At 44.7% G+C, this 21,048-nt stretch overlaps 2 protein-coding genes across 2 annotated transcripts in view; one reads left to right on the plus strand and one right to left on the minus strand.

Moving 5' to 3' along the window:
- The window catches only part of ak3 (adenylate kinase 3), a 62,981-nt gene extending 55,328 nt beyond the window's left edge, over positions 1 to 7,653 (plus strand). The window contains exon 5 of the mRNA XM_072517101.1: positions 1,001 to 7,653. Within this exon, the coding sequence (XP_072373202.1) occupies positions 1,001 to 1,100 (100 nt within the window). The 3' untranslated portion in view covers positions 1,101 to 7,653. The remainder of the gene's footprint in view (positions 1 to 1,000) is intronic.
- Positions 7,654 to 10,117: 2,464 nt separating this feature from the next.
- cdc37l1 (cell division cycle 37-like 1) overlaps positions 10,118 to 21,048 on the minus strand; it is a 52,644-nt gene continuing 41,713 nt past the window's right edge. The window contains exon 8 of the mRNA XM_072517102.1: positions 10,118 to 12,707. Within this exon, the coding sequence (XP_072373203.1) occupies positions 12,600 to 12,707 (108 nt within the window). The 3' untranslated portion in view covers positions 10,118 to 12,599. The remainder of the gene's footprint in view (positions 12,708 to 21,048) is intronic.

The raw sequence follows: 21,048 nt of genomic DNA on the forward strand, positions 1-21,048 counted from the left end.
GTTCGTGGGTTTCCTCCAGGTGCTCCGGTTTCCTCCCACAAGTCCCAAAAGACGTGCTGTTAGGTAATTTGGACATTCTGAATTCTCCCTCCATGTACCCGGACAGACGCTGGAATGTGATGACTCGGGGCTTTTCACAGTAACTACATTGCAGTGTTAATGTAAGCCTACTTGTGACAATAAAGATTATGAATATAAAAACTATGGACATGATATTTCAATGAGTGAATATTCACCCCATTGAACAGGCTCTTTGGTAAAGCGGTGGATGCAGTTGGTAGTGATGGATTCAAATCTCTATTTTATCTTCAAAGGTAACATTTGCAACACCGTACAAGTGAACTGGAAAGTGTAACATGCCGGGGAGGAACAGGTGATTTTGGCCGTCTGGTTCCCACAACTCTGAAAGCAATGGGGTTTTTCTTGTGCCATGTCTGAGTCCGATGTAGACTAATTGATAGATTGATTGCTATGATTAATTAATTGTCATCTACCATTATATTATGCGCCTATGAAGATAGAAGTCAAAGTAGATTTTTTTAAAACTTATCAGTCTCAAAATGCTTCATAGCCAATTAAGCACTTTTGAAATGTGGTTACATTTGGAGGAAACGTGGCTGCCCATTTGTGTACCGCAAACTCCCGTGATCTGTGTGATAAAGACCAGATAATTGGTTCTTTTTGTGATGTTGATTGAGGGGTAATTCCCCTGCTCCACCAAGGGGACCTTTTATTCATACGAACAGACTGATGGAGCCTCATTTTAACATCTCATCCAAAAGATGGCATCTCCGACTATGCAAAACCTCCCTCTAGTGTGTTGGAGGCTTTGTGCTTAAGCCCTGGAGTGCAAATTGACTCCTGAACCATGAGAGTGCCTCCAGCTTAGTTTGATGGATTTGTCTTTTTCCTGTTTAGCAATTGTATGTTCCGATGACATTGTAGAGGATCTATTTTCTCTTCTATGAATGAAAGATAATTTTTGTGTTTTGTTTTATAGAAATAAAGGCATTTTGGAAGTCTTCTCGGGAACAGAAACCAATAAGATTTGGCCTAAGCTGCGTGCTTTCCTCGGCAAAAAGCTACCACCACTCTCTTAAATCAAAGAGTGCATCAGCGAGAAGCATTACATCAAATAGCAATCTTGACTGATTATATGGCCATGACCAGCACCAGAGGCGAAACAGTCTTTTGATTCAAGTCTTAAATGAATTTTTAAAAAGCACTTTTCAGAAGTGCAAGGTTTATTTTTTAATAGAAAGTCTTTAAAGTTGTTCGTGACATGATGAGTAAACTTGCGAAACTACCTTGATTTAAGAATTGGGATAACTTTGTTTACATAGCTGATAATTTGTTTTAGTTATTTCATATGATCAGTACTGGACATAGCTAATTAAGATGGAAATGGAAGGGTGTGCTACGAATGGTTAACTGCAAAATTTTGGCATTTTGTTTCCCAAATGAAAGAGAAAAACACTATCTGTACATATTACCTGTGAACTGCAAGACAGCTAGATGATTGAAACACAAGACAACTAAGTTGTGCCCTTCATCCCATGTTCCTGACTTGGTATGTGTGAAATTTATAAACTAAACTTGTGGCATAGGGCAGCACATATAGATCTCTTGGGTTTTCAGAAGCAACCAAATCATGTCTAGTTCCACTGCTGCCTTTGTGAGTGATGGGGCTGTAACAAGACCCTTCCCACCTGCCCCTGCCCATATCAGAACAGGCAAAAGTAACTGATTTGTGCGTCTTGCGTACAAGCATTAAAGTCGACTCTCAAATATGTAAACATTCTGGTCCACAATTATTTCTAATGAATTAATCATTTCAACAAAATGAAACTGCCTACACCTCTGAGCCAGACAGAAGATAGTATTAAATAAATTAATGCTGCATGTATTCAGCAGTCAACAACCTTGGTGCAAAGAGAAAGAATTAGAAACAATTAGAGATTGAACCAGTTTCAAGTAATTAGAGAGGGGGGGTGCGGAGGAAAAGTGTGGAAGAGAAGGTCTGTCTGTGATAGAGCGGCAGGCAGGAGTGATAAAAGGATAATGGTGCAAGATGTAGTTTTGGGAGAACTAAGGAAATGTAAAAATGGCTTTAGCGGATCTAAAAACGACACTTGCATAATTGCCAGCAGCTGCTATCTGAATAAATGACGATGGTGGTTCTGATCTTGACTTGTTGCACAGTGTGTGTAAAGGCTGTACAGTGTCTAATGGAAAGATGAGGTGCTGCACCTTGAGCTTCTGTTGAGCTCAATTGGGTTAATGTAAGAAGTCAAGATCAGAGGGAATGGAGCAGAGAATTAAAATGACAGGCAGCTAGCGTGTGAGCAGCAAATACAATCAACTCAATTGGGAAAAAAGTGTAAATAAGCCACTTGGACCCGGAGGAGTGTTTGTGGCCTTGGACCGTGAGAAGGAAGAAGAGTAAACATTGCATCTCCTGCACGTGCACGTACATGGGAAGGTGTCACGCTGTGGGGAGGGGGAAGTGTTGGCTGTTAACAACCTGCTGAGCATTTGCTGCATTTTCCATCTTAATTTCAGATTGCCTGTATGTGTAGTATTTTGCTTTAGTACAGTATCAAACACAGAAGTTGTAGCAGGAACCGGTGTTTTACATTTAAATTAAGAAAGCAGCATTATAGCGTGTATAGGTTTCCAGCATTCCTGGATCAATAAAGCTAAAAACACAATAAAAGGGAACTGCAGTATAGAGAGAATTTTAGAACTATTAAGATGTTTTTGATAAGGCCAGTGGCTAATCATGTTCATAGTACAGTATGTTTCATGGGAAGAATTAGTGTCACTTTGAAGGAAGTCAGCCCAGAAACGGCCTTCTACAGCCAGTTTACACATTGCAGCATTTTAGTCAATGTCATAAGTTGACCAGTTTGCTCCCAAGCATCGAGCAATCTGTATACTCCTGCCTCATGCAGCAGGCATGGGAAAACAATGAACCAATGGTCATGAGGCCTTTTGTTCTAAGCATCAATGAAGCACCACATCTTAGTCAAAAACCACCAATTCTCAGCTCAATGTTACTTCCTCCTGTTGTATTCTGGACATCTGCTATTGTAAGCAAGCAGTGATGTTTGCAGCTGTCAGCTTCTTGAGTGGATATTCCCGTAATGAACATGCATAACAACCACACAACCATGCATTCAGAGATGCAGGTTTCACAGCGGGCTGTGGAACATAAGTGGATTTTTTTTTTTTTTTTTGTTGAAAATATGAAAGGATGCTGTACATTATGATGTAGCATTAACCCAGAGAAGTATGCATTTTTGGTCTATGTTTTTCAAACGTGCAAGAAACAAAACACAGCTCGCTTACTGTTGAATTCCAGAAATAGACGAACAGAAGTGTGGCTGACATTCAGCCCCTCGAGCCTGATCCATTATTCAATCAGATTGACCTGTAATTCAACTTCATTGATTCATTCTGCACTAACAAAAATCTATCAATTTTAAAAAAATCTATATCTTTATTCAAATTTTCAACAGATTTTCAACAAACCCCCACCCCCCTACAGAAAAAAGAACAAGAACACAACCCGCAAGAATTATACATAGAATTTTCCCAAACTACCATCACCCCACCCTAACCCAAACACCACCCCAAAAGAACCCCCCCCCCCCCCCCCGGGTTGCTGCTGACCTCCACCTAACGCTCCGCGCGAAAGTCTGGGAATGGTTGCCACCGCCTGAAGAACCCCTGCACAGACCCTTGCAAGGCAAACTTTATCCTCTCCAGTTTGATGAACCCTGCCATGTCATTAATCCAGGCTTCCACGTTAGGGGGCTTTGCATCCTTCCACAGTAACAAAATCCTCCGCCGGGCTACCAGGGATGCAAAGGCCAGAATACCGGCCTCTTTTGCCTCCTGCACTCCCGACTCGTCCGATACCTCAAATAATGCTACCCCCCCAGCTAGGCTTGACCCGGGCGTTCACCGCCTCGCAAAGCCCCTCCAAAACCCATCCAGCGCCGGGCACGTCCAGAACATATGGGCGTGATTTGCTGGGCTCCCCGAGCACCTCACACAACTGTCCTCCACCCCAAAGAACCTACTCAACCTTGCCCCTGTCATATGCGCTCTGTGAACAACTTTAAACTATTAGGCTGAGCCTGGCGCTAGAGGAGGAAGAATTAACCATACTCAGGGCATCAGCCCACAGACCCTCATCTATCTCCTCCCCGAGCTCCTCCTCCCATTTGCCCTTTAGCTCCTTCACTGAGGTCTCCTCCTCTTCTTGCAGCTCCTGGTAAATCACTGAGACCTTGCCTTCTCCAACCCATACCCCCGAGATCACCCTGTCCTGAATCCTGCGTGCTGGAAGCAGCGGGAATTCCTTCACCTGCCGCCTCACGAATGCCCTCACTTGCATGTACCTGAAAGCGTTTCCCGGGGGTAGCCCAAACTTCTCCAACGACCCTAGGCTCGCAAACGTCCCATCAATGAACAAGTCCCCCATTCTTTTAATCCCTGCCCGATGCCAGCTCAGAAACCCCCCATCCATCCTTCCCGGGACGAACCGATGGTTCTCTCGAATCAGGGACCAAACCGAGGCCCCCACCTCACCCCTATGACGCCTCCACTGCCCCCAAATCTTCACAGTCGCCGTCACCACCAGACTCATGATGTACCTTGTCGGCGGGAGCGGCAATGGTGCTGTCACCAGCGCCCTCAGACTCGTGCCCACACAGGACGCCATCTCTAGCCTCTTCCACGCCACCCCCTCCCCTTCCATTACCCACTTATGGATCACCGCCACATTGGCTGCCCAGTAGTAGCCACATAGATTTGGCAATGCCAGCCCTCCTCTGTCCCTGCTACGCTCCAGGAAAACCCTTTTTACCCTCTGGGTCTTATTCGCCCACATGAATCCCACATGAATCCCAACCTCGGAAGGACTGTCATTTTAACCAACTGCACCCTACCCGCCAGTGAGTGGCAACATATCCCATCTTTTAAAATCCTCGTCTATCTGCTCCACCAACTGTGTCAAATTGAGCTTGTGCAGGGCCCCCCAACTCCTAGCTACCTGGATCCCCAGGTACCGAAAGCTCCTTTCCGCCCTCTTCAGCGGAAGCTCGTCTATCCCCCTTCCCTGGTCTCCTGGGTGCACCACAAAGAGCTCACTCTTCCCCATGTTGAGTTTATACCCCAAAAAGTCCCCAAACGCCCTAAGAATCCGCATGACCTCCGCCATCCCCTCCACTGGGTCCGCAACATACAATAACAGGTCAGCGGCATACAACGACACCCGGTGTTCCTCTTTCTCCCCCCCCCCCCCCCCCCCCGGGAACCAATCCCCTCCAGTTCCTGGACTCCCTCAATGCCATGGCCAGCGGCTCAATTGCCAGTGCAAACAACAAGGGGGACAGGGGACACCCCTGTCCTCCAGCACAGCCAAAGGTACTCTGACCTCCGCCGGTTCGTAGCCACACTTGCCACTGGGGCTTTATATAGTAGCCTAACCCAACTGATGAACCCCTCCCCGAACCCAAACCTCCGCAGCATCTCCCAAAGATATTCCCACTCCACCCGATCGAAGGCCTTTTCTGCGCCCATAGCCACTACCTCCGCTTCCCCCTCCACTGAAGGCATCATAATTACATTAAGGAGCCTCCGCACATTGGTGTTCAGCTGCCTACCCTTCACAAATCCCGTCTGGTCCTCATGAATCACCCCCGGGACACAGTCCTCAATTCTCGTGGCCAGAACCTTCGCCAGCAACTTTGGGTCGACATTGAGGAGTGAGATTGGCCTGTATGATCCACACTCTAATGGGTCCTTGTCCCGCTTCAAGATTAAAGAGATTAGCGCCCTGGACATTGTCGGGGGCAATGTCCCCCCCCCTCCCTCGCCTCATTGAAAGTCCTCACTAGCAGCGGGCCCAGCAGGTCCACGTACTTGCTATAAAATTCGACAGGGAACCCATCCCACCCCAGGGCCTTCCATGCCTGCATGCTCCTTAGCCAGCTCCTCCAGCCCAATCGGTGCCCCCAGCCCAACCACCTGCTCCTCCACCCTCTGGAACCTCAGCCGATCTAGAAATTGGCACCCCCTCCCTCCCTCCCCGTTGGGGGCTCCGACCTATACAGCTCCTCATAGAAGTCCCTGAATGCCTCGTTTATTCACTCCGCACCGTGTTCCCCCTTTATCCTGAACTCCAATCTCCCTCGCTGCTTCCCTCTTCCGAAGCTGATGTGCCAGCATCCGACTCGCCTTCTCCCCATACTCATACGCCGCCCCCTGTGCTTTCCCAGTAGTCAGCAGGTCGAATTCCGCCTGGAGGTTCTGTCGCTCGCGAAGTAGTCCCTCCTCGGGGACCTCTGCATACCTCCTGTCCACCCTTAATATATCCCCCACCAGTCTCTCTCTTCTCACTATGGGCCCTAATGGAGATTAGCTCTCCCCTGACCACCGCCTTCAACACCTCCCAGACTACCCCCACCTGCACCTCCCCATTGTCATTGGCCTCTAAGTATCTTTCGATGCACCCCCGAATCCGCTCGCACACCACCTCATCCGCCAACAGACCCACATCGAGGCGCTGGTTCCTCTCCTCCTCCAGCTCCACCCAATGCGGGCATGATCTGAAATGGCTATAGCCGAATATTCCATGCCCTCCATTCTTGGGATTAGCGCCCTACTCACGATGAAAAAATCTATCCGGGAGTAGGCTTTATGGACATTTGGGGGGGGGGGGGGGGAAGGAAAATTCCCTGGTCACCGGCCTGGCAAACCTCCATGGATCGACTCCCCTCATCTAGTCCATAAACCCCCTAAGCACCTTGGCTGCAGCCGGCCTCTTACCTGTCCTGGACCTAGAATGGTCCAGTGCTGGGTCCAGCACCGTGTTGAAGTCCCCCCCCCCCCCCCCCCCCATTATCAGGCTCCCTGCCTCCAAATCCGGAATCCGACCCAACATGCGCTTCATAAATCCAGCATCATCCCAATTCGGGGCATATACATTCACCAATACCACCCGCACCCCCTGCAACCTACCACTCACCATCACGTACCGACCTCCATTATCTGCCACAATGTTCAGCGCCTCAAATGACACCCGCTTCCCCACCAGAATCAAAATCTATCAATTTTAATTGGCCCAGGATCCAGAGTTCCAAATTCTTTTCACCATCTGTGCAATAGTATTTCTTGATTTCATTTCTAAATGGATCAACTCGAATTTTAAGAGTAGGGCCCCTTATTCTGGATAGCCCCAGCAGAAGAAATAGCTCTGTTGTATTCATCCAATTTTTCCCAGGTGTTCATCCACCTGTTCTGCAATGGTAAAACAGTCCTCATTGTCTTGTCACTGCAATTTTCCATCTTCATTGGCAGTTCATGAGACGCTTATGAGTGCTATCCCAATTGATTTTATTTTGCGAGAGCAAAGCATAGACCAAAAACTGAAGGAACCATAATTGAGGGAAATGGATATTTTTAAACATTTACTAAAACCGAAGGAATCTTGGGACTTAACTGGCAACATTTGTTCTCCAACTTCCTTGATTTTAAAATGAAATTTTTAAAAATCTGTCAAACTTTTATCTAATTTCTCATGTCAAGCTGCGACTAAATGTATTATGTACAATTAGCAAATTAATAAAATTCAAAAAGCCATATCTAGACTGGAGACATTCATTTTGTGCAAATGTTTCACATCAGCTACAGTGGGGATTTTTTAGTGTACACAAAGTAATAGTAAATAATTTGGTATCAGGACTGCCTAATTCTACACTGACTCTTTAATATGTCCGTGACAACTTGACGATTGCAAGACAACCTGAATGTGAACATTATTTTTAAAAGTTGAAGGAATATAATGAGTTTTAAATGTTTAATTGCACACTGTTGTGGCTGAAAGGTTAACAGTAGAAAGGACTAAAAAAAAGTCTAATGCTACATTTTAAATAGATTTTGGCCAAATGAGATCAGACCATCAAGTGTTGGCCAAGTAGAAGTATAAAAAGTATGTGTAACTATAAGTTTCATAAATATTTTACATAACAGGTGATGAGCACCTTGAGGCTTTAAATTGAGGAAAATGTTAAGTGAATGAAATATTTAGTAAAACTAGTTAACTAAATTTTCAGCAATTCAATTAATTCCAAAATCAGAATATGTATTTTAAGATTTTTAAAATTGGGGTGCAAGTATCATTGAGAATTGACCAATCCTGGTTTCCCTTGAGGCAGTGGGCTTCCTTCTTGAACCACTCACGTTCATTTCCTCCCACAGTCCAAAGATGTGCGGGTTAGGTGAATTGGCCAATGATAAATTGCCCTTGGTGTTGGGTGGAGGTGTTGAGTTTGGGTATGGTGCTCTTTCCAAGAGCCGGTGCAGACTCAAAGGGCCGAATGGCCTCCTTCTGCACTGTAAATTCAATGATAATCTATGATTAATCTAGGACAAAGGTTCGGCACAACATCGTGGGCCGAAGGGCCTGTTCTGTGCTGTATTTTCTATGTTCTATGTTTCTCCACCGTCAAGTAGCAAGTTCCAGGAATTTTATCTGGTGACAATGAAAAGAGTGGTATGTCTCAATCAGGGCTGGTATGCAACTTGGAGACTATTGTGTTTCAATGCCCTGCTATTTTTATGTTTAAGTCCAATGGTGGAGCGAGTGGATGTTTAAGCCAGTGAATGAGGAGCCAAAACCTAGATCCGCTGATTTTCCGTTTGTTCCACTTCCTCTCTGCACAATGCTGCTTTGTGTTGACATTGCTTTTTTTTAAATGCTTTTCTTTGACCTTCTATTTATCCTCTGGTCCACTGGATTACCACTGCCTGCTACTAGTGTAAGCCACTTTATCTTACCATATGGTTGCTTTGGTTGACTGAGAGTGGAGTTTATATTCTATTTATCTAGTTTCAGCTAAGTCGTTCAAACAAGTTTTTGACATGTTCAGCTATGGCTCCTCCCATTGCCCAAAGTTGGATGGTATCTCATTGATTGGCTCTGAGCCAACATATTGGGCGCTCTGCTGGTTGATGCCCGAATTGGGAAACATGATTGGATGGAGAATTTGGCGTCAGCCAAGCGCCAAATGGAATGCCATGCTCCAGTCCCTTGACAGCAGCGTGAATGTGTTCTACGCCACATGCCGGCTTGGGCATGCTAATTGAACAGTAAAGGCCATTGGCATATTAATGCCCAATCTGGCAGGCCAGGCCTTCCACAATGCTCTGCCTCCACCAGGAGGCATTAACAGCGAGGTTCACTTGTGGTATTTCAAATTGGGAAACGGATGCTGTGGCTGCTGAGGGAGCGGGAACAAAGTGTCCAACATCGCTGTACTGTGGTGACAATTGTGCTGCTGGCCTGGGGGCAGTAAAGTGAGCTGGGCACAACTACCAGTGCCACAGCCTGCACTGTCCACTGAGAACTTAGCACCACAGATCATATAGGTACCCCCTCCAGGTACCCTCTGGCCACAGCCGATGAAATGAAAATTGCTTATTGTCACAAGTAGTCTTCAAATGAAGTTACTGTGAAAAGCCCCTAGTCGCCACATTCCGGCACCTGTTTGGGGAGGCTGGTATGGGAATTGAACCGTGCTGCTGGCCTGCCTTGGTCTGCTTTCAAAGCCAGCGATTTAGCCCTGTGCTAAACCAGATCAATAGGATGGGTATGCTCCAGCGCCATCATAGTGGCTGGGATAAGGGTAAGCATGCATTGGATTGCTAGCCATTAATGGGACCTGAATCGCTCTGGGACTGGCACCGCTTTCATCCACACAGAACACTGTCAGAACTCAAATGGAGAATTCGCCCCATTATCTTTCCAATGAATCACAATTTAGTTTCAAGCCCTACTTAATCTCATTTAGGAATTGGAAGGCAAAGAGAAACCCATCAGTGCAGCATCTACCATGCTTGTCACATTATACAGCAATTAAGAGTTAATTTATTGAATATGAACATGTTTTCAGGTTGAGTTGTAGTTTTGGTATCATTACTCCTGCTCAAGATCGAGTCAAAATAGGTCAAAGTAATAAATTGGGGGTCGCTCTCAGCTTGCCCTCCTCCAAACGAAAGCACAAGTTGTTGTACGAAATGGATTAAAGGTTTACCAAAACAAAAGTAAAATACAGCAATTTTATTACAATTGTAATGTTCAAAGAAAACTTGACATTCAACTAGACAATTTAATTTTTGAACTTCTGCTCCTTTTAATTCACTCGTTTATATGCACGTCAAGATTTTTGACTGCAAAAATGCAATTTGAAACCAAACCAAAATGTATTCCTTATGTTATGCATACACCCTCAATGTTGGTGTTGATAACAAACCATTCTGAATTAATTTCTAACATATACTGATGAGAAAGCAAAAGTAAATAAACTGCATTATACCCAGTTTTATCTGAAAAGATTCTCTAGTTATCAAACCAGATTCACCCCTTCCAAAGCTATTCTCATGCAGCTGACACATTCAAAATCAAATACCACAGTGGGGTGAAAGAAACCTAATACTCTTTTTAATGCCGATTGTTAAGTCAATTGTTAACCCAAGTTTTTATTTAAAAAGCACAAGTAAATCATTACAAAAATGAAATGAAATGACTGCTCGGTCCTCTTACTCATCAAAATTGCACATTTTACTTGTACAAATTTGAATGCAGAGTTGGCAGAAATGACTTGCCCACAAGCAGGTATGTGAATAAATGCTGATTAAATTAACTAATACAAGATTGAGAAAGCAACAAAATAGTAGCGGATTAGACTGGATTAAGTTCTGAGGAAAGGTAATCAGCTTGAAACATTAACTCCTTCGCCCTCAACAGATGCTGGTTGATCTCAATATTTTCAGTATAATTTGCAACATCTGCATAAAATCAATGGCTGGTAGTTTACAATACAGCTGACTTTAAAACTATCCTACACCCCCTCTGGCATCATACTCTTCCTTGGAGTACATTTAATTGGAAACCAATCTTGGTACTCTGAAATATAGTTCAATCTGTCCAAACATTCTGCAGAACATTTTTTCGCATTTATTCAGAGTACACAAGTCAGTTTTTCCATGAAGTACAATTTTGTTAAGTAGTCTCCTAAAATCTGTGACGATTCCTGGATTTCCACCTCCAACTGCACAGAACTTTGAGTAAAACATACAAATCCCAATTTCCTCGAAAGGGTCATTGTTTTACATGTCAATTGGAAATCTAACCCCTCAACAATGCATTATGGTTACTCAGGTTTGTCAAGTGCTACTGTAATCTAGATCCACTCGGTGAGGACTATGGGCAGCTGGTTTCACAGCAGTGTCAATTTGAAAGTGTGCAAGTGTACTCTTGGACAGTGCAGGCTGGTTGATTTGCTCTGCTTAAATCCTCTATTGCATCATCTACATAGCACAACCCTCTCAGCACTTGCTGCGTATTGCAATTTTAAAAAAATATATACATCACATTCTCCCTCTCCCCCCTTCTGCCCTTGGTATGCGGGGTAAATACACTCTGGCTGCCATACTTAAAGCGACAAACAGCTTCACTACTCTGCACAGTCTCCATTCATTCTCAGGGGAAAACTGAAAGAGTGTATATAAAGTGAAATAGTTACTTTGAAATCAATACCATCCATCTGGTCAGCTTTTTAAATTTAATCAAGAGTATACCTTTCTTTTTAAATTTAGAATACCCAATTAATTTTTTTTCCAATTAAGGGGCAATTTAACATGGCCAATCCACCTAACCTGCACATCTTTGGGATGTGGGGGTGAAACCCACGCAAACACAGGGAGAATGTGCAAACTCCACACAGACAGTGACCCAGAGCTGGGATTGAACCTGGGACCTCGGTGCAGTGAGGCTGCAATGCTAACCACTGCGCCACCGTGCTGCCTTACTCAAACATTTCTTTAACAAATAGACAGATGCAAAACCACTAATGTAAACAACTTATTTTTTTTTAAACCAAAAGGGACAATACCTCTCCCTTTTTTCTATGAATAATGATTAGATTTTTAAATTCCTGGGTTTCAGCTGGTCAACAGACTTCGATGAGGTGTATTTTGCCACCAGTATTATTAGTATGAGTGAGGAAATCTGTTTCTTGCTCAATTTTATTGCTAACATTATCAAAAGGAGAAAAGTAGACCATACTGTCAAAGGCACACATCTGCCCCTTATTCGTGAGAAACTTGATTTGTATCTTATTTCAGAATGGGTCGTTCCTGTTTTCAGGAACTTGCCACCTGGGGCTACCTATACAAGTCCTAGTCACCACAGTAGTGAAAGAGGGCAACGTTTGCACACCAACATAATACATTATGCAATCTGGACTGATCCTTAGCAAAGATAAACCAGAAGATGGTGTGGCCCAATGTAGTGTGGGGAAGGTGAAGAAAAATGGCAACCAGCAAATCCCTCTTTCAAAACAGCCAGCATTTGAATGCATCCAAATCATACCACTGATGTATAAAGTAAACTTTGTTTTAAACAAACCTGACAAATAAAGTGCAGCATTCAAACAGGCAAGTTAAGTTACATACAAAAACAGCAGGCTTTTTCTTCCATTGTTGGGACATTGTTATGCAAATATCCAAGCGTTATTGCCAAACATTTAAGATAGGTCCATATTAGGTTCCTCGTTTCTTTCTTCTTTGGCTTCTTTAGTATTGTAGATCCTTAAGCCTGCATCTATACAGCACTGCAAATAGTGTTCAGCAACCTGTAGTAGATAGAAATGCAGTGAAACTCACTGACACAAGTATACCCTCTCTGTAACGGCAACAGTATAGAACTAGAAAATCGTACAAAAATCTGGAGTGTGATCATTGTATGGAATGAAACTTAAAAACCAAAAAATCATTAATCGTACTCACTTTAATGAATTTTCTTTCATATCTAGACCCACAAATATATTTTCTAAAGTCAACAGCTAATGAGACGACAACAGGCTGCCAGTTAACTAACTACTGCCCATTTGACATTATTGCACACTCAATAGTGTGACGGCCAGCATAGTCTCGGGGAAATCGCGAGCAGCGGGAGTGGGTCAACTTGACCAGAGGCCAGCCAGACAGGGCCAGAGATTGCTGGGCAGCAACCAACATCTTTCTTCTTTTTGCATGCTGAATTTACTGCCTTTTTGGCATCAGTCATTTCTCTGAGCGACTGCGGTGTCTTTTAGGCTACCCGACCTTGCATTGACCATTCATCGGCACCGCAGCTTGTCCAAACATTATTGCCAGCAGCCAGTTACTCTGGTAGGATGGATTTTGGCAGTGAACTGCAGCTCATTCTCACACCATTCTTTTCATAATTTCCAAAGACTAACCTCCTGCCAACTCATAAGCTTTGTTTAATTTGTCACTGCTTTCGAGCAGCTTAGACAATCAGCTGCTTTTGCTTAAGGAGGCTTCACTCGACAGGAGGTACTGAAGACTTATTTGTGAAATCAAGACAGATACTCCCCAGTCAATATGAAGAGACAGAATGAATCCAGCAGTCAAAAACGCAGGACTTTGACGGCGAGGCATGAAGCTAGACAAAAAGTCAGTTTGACAAATTGCACATTCATCCTCAACAACATCCAGAAAAAGTTTTGGTGACTTGTCTGATGTCTTCGGTCTGCCGATTTCCAGAGACAGCACATAGTCTTTAAAAAAAACTTGAAGACGTGGTCTCTGAAATGGGAATGGAACTCCAAGATACTGCTCAAGCTCATTGTTCTGCTGAAATGAGGAACAAAACCTAACCTGAAGACATGGTCTTATAGCCAAAATCTTCCACTAGGTCTGACTGAATATTTTATAATAAATGGACTAGAGAACATAAATAATATGCAAAATTTGCATATTGTTTGAGGCCGAAAGCAGTTTAGAAGTCACATTTTCAAAGGAAATTCTGGAATTGATGGAAATTCAAAATTAGTTGATTTTTTTCGGAAACCTCGAAGGCAGTCTGCTGTTATGTTTGCAAATTATTCTTGGACATTAAAGAGAAACAATCATTTGTCGAATAGTAGTCTAACTGGAGAAATGTTGGAAGAGATATTGCTGGTCATGAAACTTCCAAATCTCATATTAAGTCAGTGTGTGTGCATTTATTCAAAGATTTAAATTATCCGGAAGAACTGATTCTGCGTTATCGGCTCAGTTTGAAAAGGAGGGTTCTTATTGGAGGCCACAATCAAACTGCTGTCTTCTTTGGGATTACCTCAAAGAGGACATGAGAAGTCATCAGTGTCAAGTCGAAGATTACTTTAAAAAAAAATCTCTTCTCAAAAAGCATTTGAAAAGTCATCAATATTGTGGCTCAGGAAAATGAAATTTTTAACAGAGTCCATGCTGACTTCATCACTATAATGTAAGAGTGGCTCAGAAACCAGTTCACTAGTGAAGTCAAAGATGCCGAATACTATTCCATAATAGTTGCTTGAACACCAGATGTGAGTCATGTGGACCAATTAACATTCATTTTACGATAAGTGACAGGCGATGATGAAGCTGTAGAGCGATTTCTTTTTTGTTCAGCTACAATCCCACACACGAGTGCCTGGAGATAATGGTTTTGGATGTCATTTGAATATCAAAAATTGTCACGGGCAGAGCTTTGACAATGCTGCAAATGTGGTATTGCTGACAACAACCAGTTCCTTAAAGAAAGTAATAAACGGCAGCCGCAGAGTAAAACCCCTCCAAAAACATATTGACCCGACTAAAGAATAATTTATGACCGACTAAAGAATAATTTATGAAGATAAACTGGAGACATTGAAACACAAACAAGAAACTCGGAAGAATGTTCATCTTGACCATCCCCACCAAGGACAATAGGAGGGCATCCCACCTCTTCAAATCCACCTTCACCCCTCTACCAGACTGGCCAGGTTCAACTTATGTAATGAGGCCCAGTCATGAGCCACCCATATCCCCAGGTACCTAAAACAGGTCTTGGCCAGGCAAAACAGTAACCTCTTCAGATCAGTAACTTCACTCTTGTCCACATTCAATCTACATCCTGAGAAGGAACCAAACTTCCCAAGCACCTCCATTATCTCCCCACATTAGAGAGGGTCCGTGATAAGCAGTAATAAATCATCCACATACAGGGACACCCTATACTCCCTACCTCCCTGCTCTATGCCCTTCTAGCTGGCCGACGGCTTAAGTGTGATGGCCAACAGCTCAATTTCCAAAGCAAACAGTAACAGGAAAAGTGGACATCACTGCCTCATGCCAGATATTACTGAAAGTACACCAAACTTAATGCATTGGTACAGATGCTCGCAGTGGGGGCCCTGTACAAAATCCGAACCCGCATAAATACATTTAGACCCAAAGCCAAACCGCCACAGTACCTTAAAAAGGTAACCCCACTCCAACTGGTCAAACGCTTTTTCCGTGTCCATGAAGATGATTACCTCTGGATCGATCCCCCGAGGAGGGCGATAACACCGCATTCGGAAGTCTCCTAATGTTGGCCAAAGACTGCCGACACTCAACAAAACCCACCTGATACACAGAAATTACCCTGGCAGGCACCCCTCCAAAACGGGTTGCCAGACCTTAGCCAACAGCTTTCAACAGAGATGGGCCGATATTACTCACACTCCATGGGATCTTTACCCTTCATCAAGATTAAGGAGACTGATGCCTAAGCCAATGTGGCCAGTAACCGCCCCCCCCACCCCACACCCCGTTTAGAAAATTCCACAGGGAATCTATACGGGCCCAGTGCCGTCTCTGTATGCATTAAACAAATACATTTCATAATTTCCTCCAGCCCAAGCGGTGTCCAGTTCCTGCCCTCTTTCCCTTTCCACCACTGGGAAAACCAAGCCATCCAGAAACTGTACCATAGCCGAGACTTCCTCCGGAGGCGGAGACTTGTATCGCCCCAGCAAAAGGTCCCAAAAACCCCATTGACCTTCTCTGGAGCAGAAACCGACCCTCCCCCAAAGTCCTTAACCTGAACCATCTCCCGAGAGGCTGCCTCAGCTGGTGAGCCAATAAACAGCTGGAATTATCTTTGAGCTTAAAACAGATTTCTCTATTTACCCCTCCACCCCCATGATAATTATCTCCCCCGCCCCCCCCCCCCCCGAGACCCCCTCTAGTGCTTCCCAGAATGTGGACGGTGAGACTTCCTCATCCTTATTAAAATCTACATTTTCCAATAGCTGAATCCACCCTCATAAAACACCTATCTGCGAGCAACGCCGTATCCAACTTCCACGGGGGTTGATGAGCACAGCCCGTCTAACCACATATCCAGTGTGGGGCGTAATCTGATAGTACAACAGCTGAGTACCCCGTCCCCATAACCCCGGGCATTAACACCTTTCCCACCACAAAGAAATCAGTACGGGAGTCGTCCCGGTGCACATTTGAAAAGGAAAACTCCTTCTCCCTCGGGTATCTAATATCCACACATTCACCACCCATCCTCCCCTGCCCTTTAGTTCCATGAACGCCAGCAGCACCTTTTCCACCCCAATGCTGTCCAGCCTAGAGTCGTACACACAATTAAAGTTCCCCCCCCCCAATCAAATTCAGGGATGGCCACCAGCATCTTCTTAAATGAAGTATATGTCATCCCAGTGGGGCGCATATACATTCACTAAGATCACCAGTGCACCCGCCAACACCCCACTCACTATCATATATCTCTCCCGAGTCCACCAAAATATTAGCCACCTGAAGGGTTATCCTCCTATTGATCAGCACCGTGATCCTCCTCATCCTCACATCAAAACACGAATGGAACACTTGTCCCACCCACCCCTTCCGCTATCTTGCCTGGTCCCAAACTCTCAGATGTGCCTCCTGCAAGAAAACCACACGCACCCCCAAACTCTTAGATGGGCAAACAGCCGGGACCTTTTAACTGGCCATTTAACCCCCTCACACCAATGTGATGGCCTCCCCCCTACTATGATCAGCCATATTCTAACCACAGGAAGTCCACCAGGGACCCAACTTATACCAGCTCCTGGCCCATCCAAGTTGGCCACCTTCACACACCCCCAGACCAGTACATAGACCAAGAAACGCTCAGCGTTAGCAATCGTCCCCTCCCAGCACCAGCCAAACAAACAACTCCCCCCACGGCCACTGCCACACACACACACACACACACACACACAAAAGGTAACCACTCATTGCTCACTCTCCCCCCACTTTGCTCCCATTAACCAGCATAACTACTAGCGGGGTAATCCCCACCTGGGATTAACAATGGATCAACAAACAGCCCCCTACCCAAACCCAACTTGAATATCAAACATTTCAGGAAGGGAAAACATATACCCACACCCAATCCCTCTCCCCAAACACTTCCATCAATACAGTAAACAAAAAAAAACAAAAAGGACCAGAAATCCAGAAAAAAGAAATAGCAAAACACATCAGAAAACTAACATTCAGGTGAAACCAGCAACTTCATTCAATCCTCCCCCAGTCCATGCTTCTTCACAGTCACTCGCCTCCTCCGGCCTGTCAAAACAGTAGTCCATCTTTGAACGTAACCCGGAGGTGAGCCAGGTACACCACTCCAAAATGCACCATCCTCTTGTAACGAGCCGCCTTGCCCTTGTTAAACCCTGAACGCCTTTTTGTCAGTTCTGCCCCGACGCCCTGATAAATATTGACGTGATGGGCTTCCCAACTAGATTCTCGAGTGACCTTTGCCCACCTCAGGATCCTCTCCTTATCCGAGTAGGACTATAATAACCCATGGCGGCTCCCCAGACTGGGCTTCTGTCTCAAAAACCGGTTGGCCCGGTCCACTTTGAGAGGGCTTGGGCTTCTGTCTCAATGACCGGTTGGCCCGGTCCACTTTGGGAGGGTTTGCGAAGACCCCCACTCCACCACCAGATTCCCAAACATCTTCACATACCCTCCGGCAGCCCAACGATCCTCAAATTCTGGCCCCCTCCCTCAGCTTCCCTAACATCTTCGCCACATACTCAGTTGGCATTCTTACCGTCTATGCCCTCGGGCAGCCCAACGATCCTCAGATTTGGTGTCAGGAGTAATTTTCCAGGTCAGTGGTCTTTGGCAGAATCTTCTGCCAACAACGGCACCTCTGCCTCCAAAGAAGCAATCTGATCATTATGCTCCATGACTGTCTCCTCCACCTTCCAAATTGCTACGCCCTGTGGCTCCAGCCATCGTTCCACCCTGTCCAAAGTGACACGAATGTTTGCCACCGCCATCTCAACTGCCTTTGGCAGGTCAGAGATCGCTTGTCTCGGTTTCTTAATCTCCTGTGTTAGGAATTTCACCAGCCCCTCAGTTGTCCACTGAGAGAGCAACGACGACACAGGGACCTCCGCCATTTTTTTCCCTCCTGCGACACGAGGGCCGTCCAAGTCAGTCGAGGACCCCTTATTCGATTTGCTCCTCGTATTATAACCTTCAGACATCATATGCCAGAGAAGGAACTAAAACTTTCAAATTACACCACTTTTCTCTCCAAACAATACCATGCAAACCGGTAAAAAGGGCCAAAAACCGAATCTCTCAGCCGGAATCACCTTGTGTGTGACCGTTCACCTCATAGCCTCCACCGGAAGTCAGCCATAAATTTTAGCGATTTTGTTCAAGACTTGTATGCATTCTTTTTGGTTTGTATGTATGCCTTCTTTTCGGTTTCTAAGCATCGGTGGAATATGCTAATCATGTTTGGAGCAGGCGCATAAGCAGCAGTTGATGGACAAAATTTGTGACACCACGTGGTCCGTTCGTGCAGATTCTGTTCTGGCTTTCAGACTGAACTTTCTCGATATAAAGGAACGCTGATCAGACATTGGCACATTAAATTCAGATAAACCACATGTGAAAGCCAAAGCAAAATACTGAGCAGGGAAGTTCGAAAAGTACACAATTGCAGTTTTTACTGTTTTGTGGAACAGTTTACTTCAAAGAAATAATACTGTCAGCAAATCGCTGCAAAATGTTGGTACAACTTTATTGAATGCTTCACAATTGTTAGCCTCAGTTAGAAGTTTTGTCATGGAAGTTCAAAATGACCAAACCTCAGTGGAAGTAGAGACACTAACATTAAGAAACAAGAGGTCCTTCTGAAGTTGAGAAGCGGACAAGACAGAGGAAGTTAATTTTTAATGAAACTAGAGACAATTAAATCACCTTAAAAAGGAAAGAGAAGATCATCGCTGAGACTGTGTTATTTCTGACACAATAATGGTGAAACTGCAGAGTAGAAGTGAATCTCTGAATTGTTTTTTGTGCTTTGGATGAGAATGTTAAGAGCTCCTGCAGTAAGGGGTTATTTTAATTCCATCGGGGAGGACATAGACACACATCTTTTTGAAGATGAGGTGAAACAATCCATTTATCGGTAATGATGAGCTCTCTGCTTTGAGATCAGCAGCTGAATTGTATGTGATGTTTTGCAGGCAACATTTCCAAATGTGGAAACTATTCTGAAGATCTTTTTAACAGTGCCTGTCACATGCTTTCTGTGAAGATTCTCTGTATTGAAAAGAGTAAAAAATGATCTGCAAGTGCGATGAGTCAAGAACATTTGACAAGTTCAGCAATACTGACAAATGAAACTGCATTCTTACAAGATTTTACCTACGATGATGTGAACGATGATTTTGTGAAGAAAAAGTGAAGAAAAACCATCTAAGTTGCCATGGATTGCAAACAACTGATGAAGCAAAAAGATTTTAAAAATCTGTCCCTCTACCATGTTCTCCAGTCTAAGTTCTGTTCTTCAAGAAAGAGACATTATAGCAGGTTGGCTATAACGGCTGGTGGTCACTTGCAGACAGGTTTAGCCGGTGAGTAACCGCCATCCCCCATCGCTCTCAATACTGGCCTTCAGAAAGTCTCCCCTTACTCTTCTGGACAATTAGGGAACTGCCAGACAGTTGCCAGCAAAGCCACTGACATTAGACTTGGACTGGACATCCCACTTCATTGGAGTATTTGCTCCTGCACTGGACTTTCTCTCGCTAATTCTGACTTGCAGTCATATCACCGGCTGATTTCTCCATCAAATTGCTCATCAGCCAGTTCATGTTTGCCTCAAGACACAGATCGCAATATTCACCATCTCTACCGTCATGCTGACAACAGGATTTCAATTTATCAATTGATACAGGCTTGTTGTTGTCATGAGTTAAAGGGCCCTTCAGCAGTCTGTCAAGCAGTGATTTTGGGTTTCTATGCCTTGCATTGTGTAGCCATCTCAGATGGCCACCTGCAAAGGACCATGGGAATTATGGCCAACCCAGGACTCAGACAAACGCAGAGCTTGTGTGTATTTGCAACCCAGATAACTAGGCGTGATCGAAACCCCCGCTCGTTTGCATTCTAATGGCCCATTTGCCCAGAACAATAGGACTGCACTCAGGCGCCACTCCCTTTACTCAGGGAGCCCAAACATCCTAGGTCAATGACAGCTAAGGACACGCCCAGCCATCTAGGCACCCGCCCCTTTATTGGCCAAAATCGAAGGCATTGATCGAAGCCTGTCGAATTATTGGGTCCAAGTTAAGGACCGCCTCAAAGAGCGTGAAATCCCAGAGGGATAAGAGACACGGCCATATGCTCGGTCTCTCTTGGATCCGGCCTATGCCAACCCAAGTGCAGCATAACGACCAGACAGACAAGTTCAAGACCAACGATCGCTACTAGACGGATGAGCCCAGCAGAAACAAAGCCACTTCTTCCATCCAGCCACGCAAGATCCGGGCAAAGGCCTTGTCCATCTGCATAGGGTTGAAGTTAAGTGCAGGCTATTGTAGTTGTTAGGTGTAGTTTAACTTGTAGTGTTTTGTGTTGCATGTCAAAGTAATCCTTGTGTGTAAATAAACCATCTTTGAACTTTAACTGGCTAACTGGTTGTGTGGTCCTTTGATCGATATCCTGTAAAGCCTTGTGGTGGCATCATTTGATACCTGGCGACTCTAAAGAGCATCATTATTAAAAAGAGCAACATTATTGGCGATTCCGCCGGGACTCGATTAGAAGTGATTTTGTCACTTCCGGTGGTGGCTATGAACGAGTAAGTCTCACATTTGGTGGCTCCCG

The sequence above is a fragment of the Scyliorhinus torazame genome, chromosome 9 (assembly GCF_047496885.1).
Source record: "Scyliorhinus torazame isolate Kashiwa2021f chromosome 9, sScyTor2.1, whole genome shotgun sequence".
NCBI classification, from domain to species: Eukaryota; Metazoa; Chordata; class Chondrichthyes; order Carcharhiniformes; family Scyliorhinidae; genus Scyliorhinus; species Scyliorhinus torazame.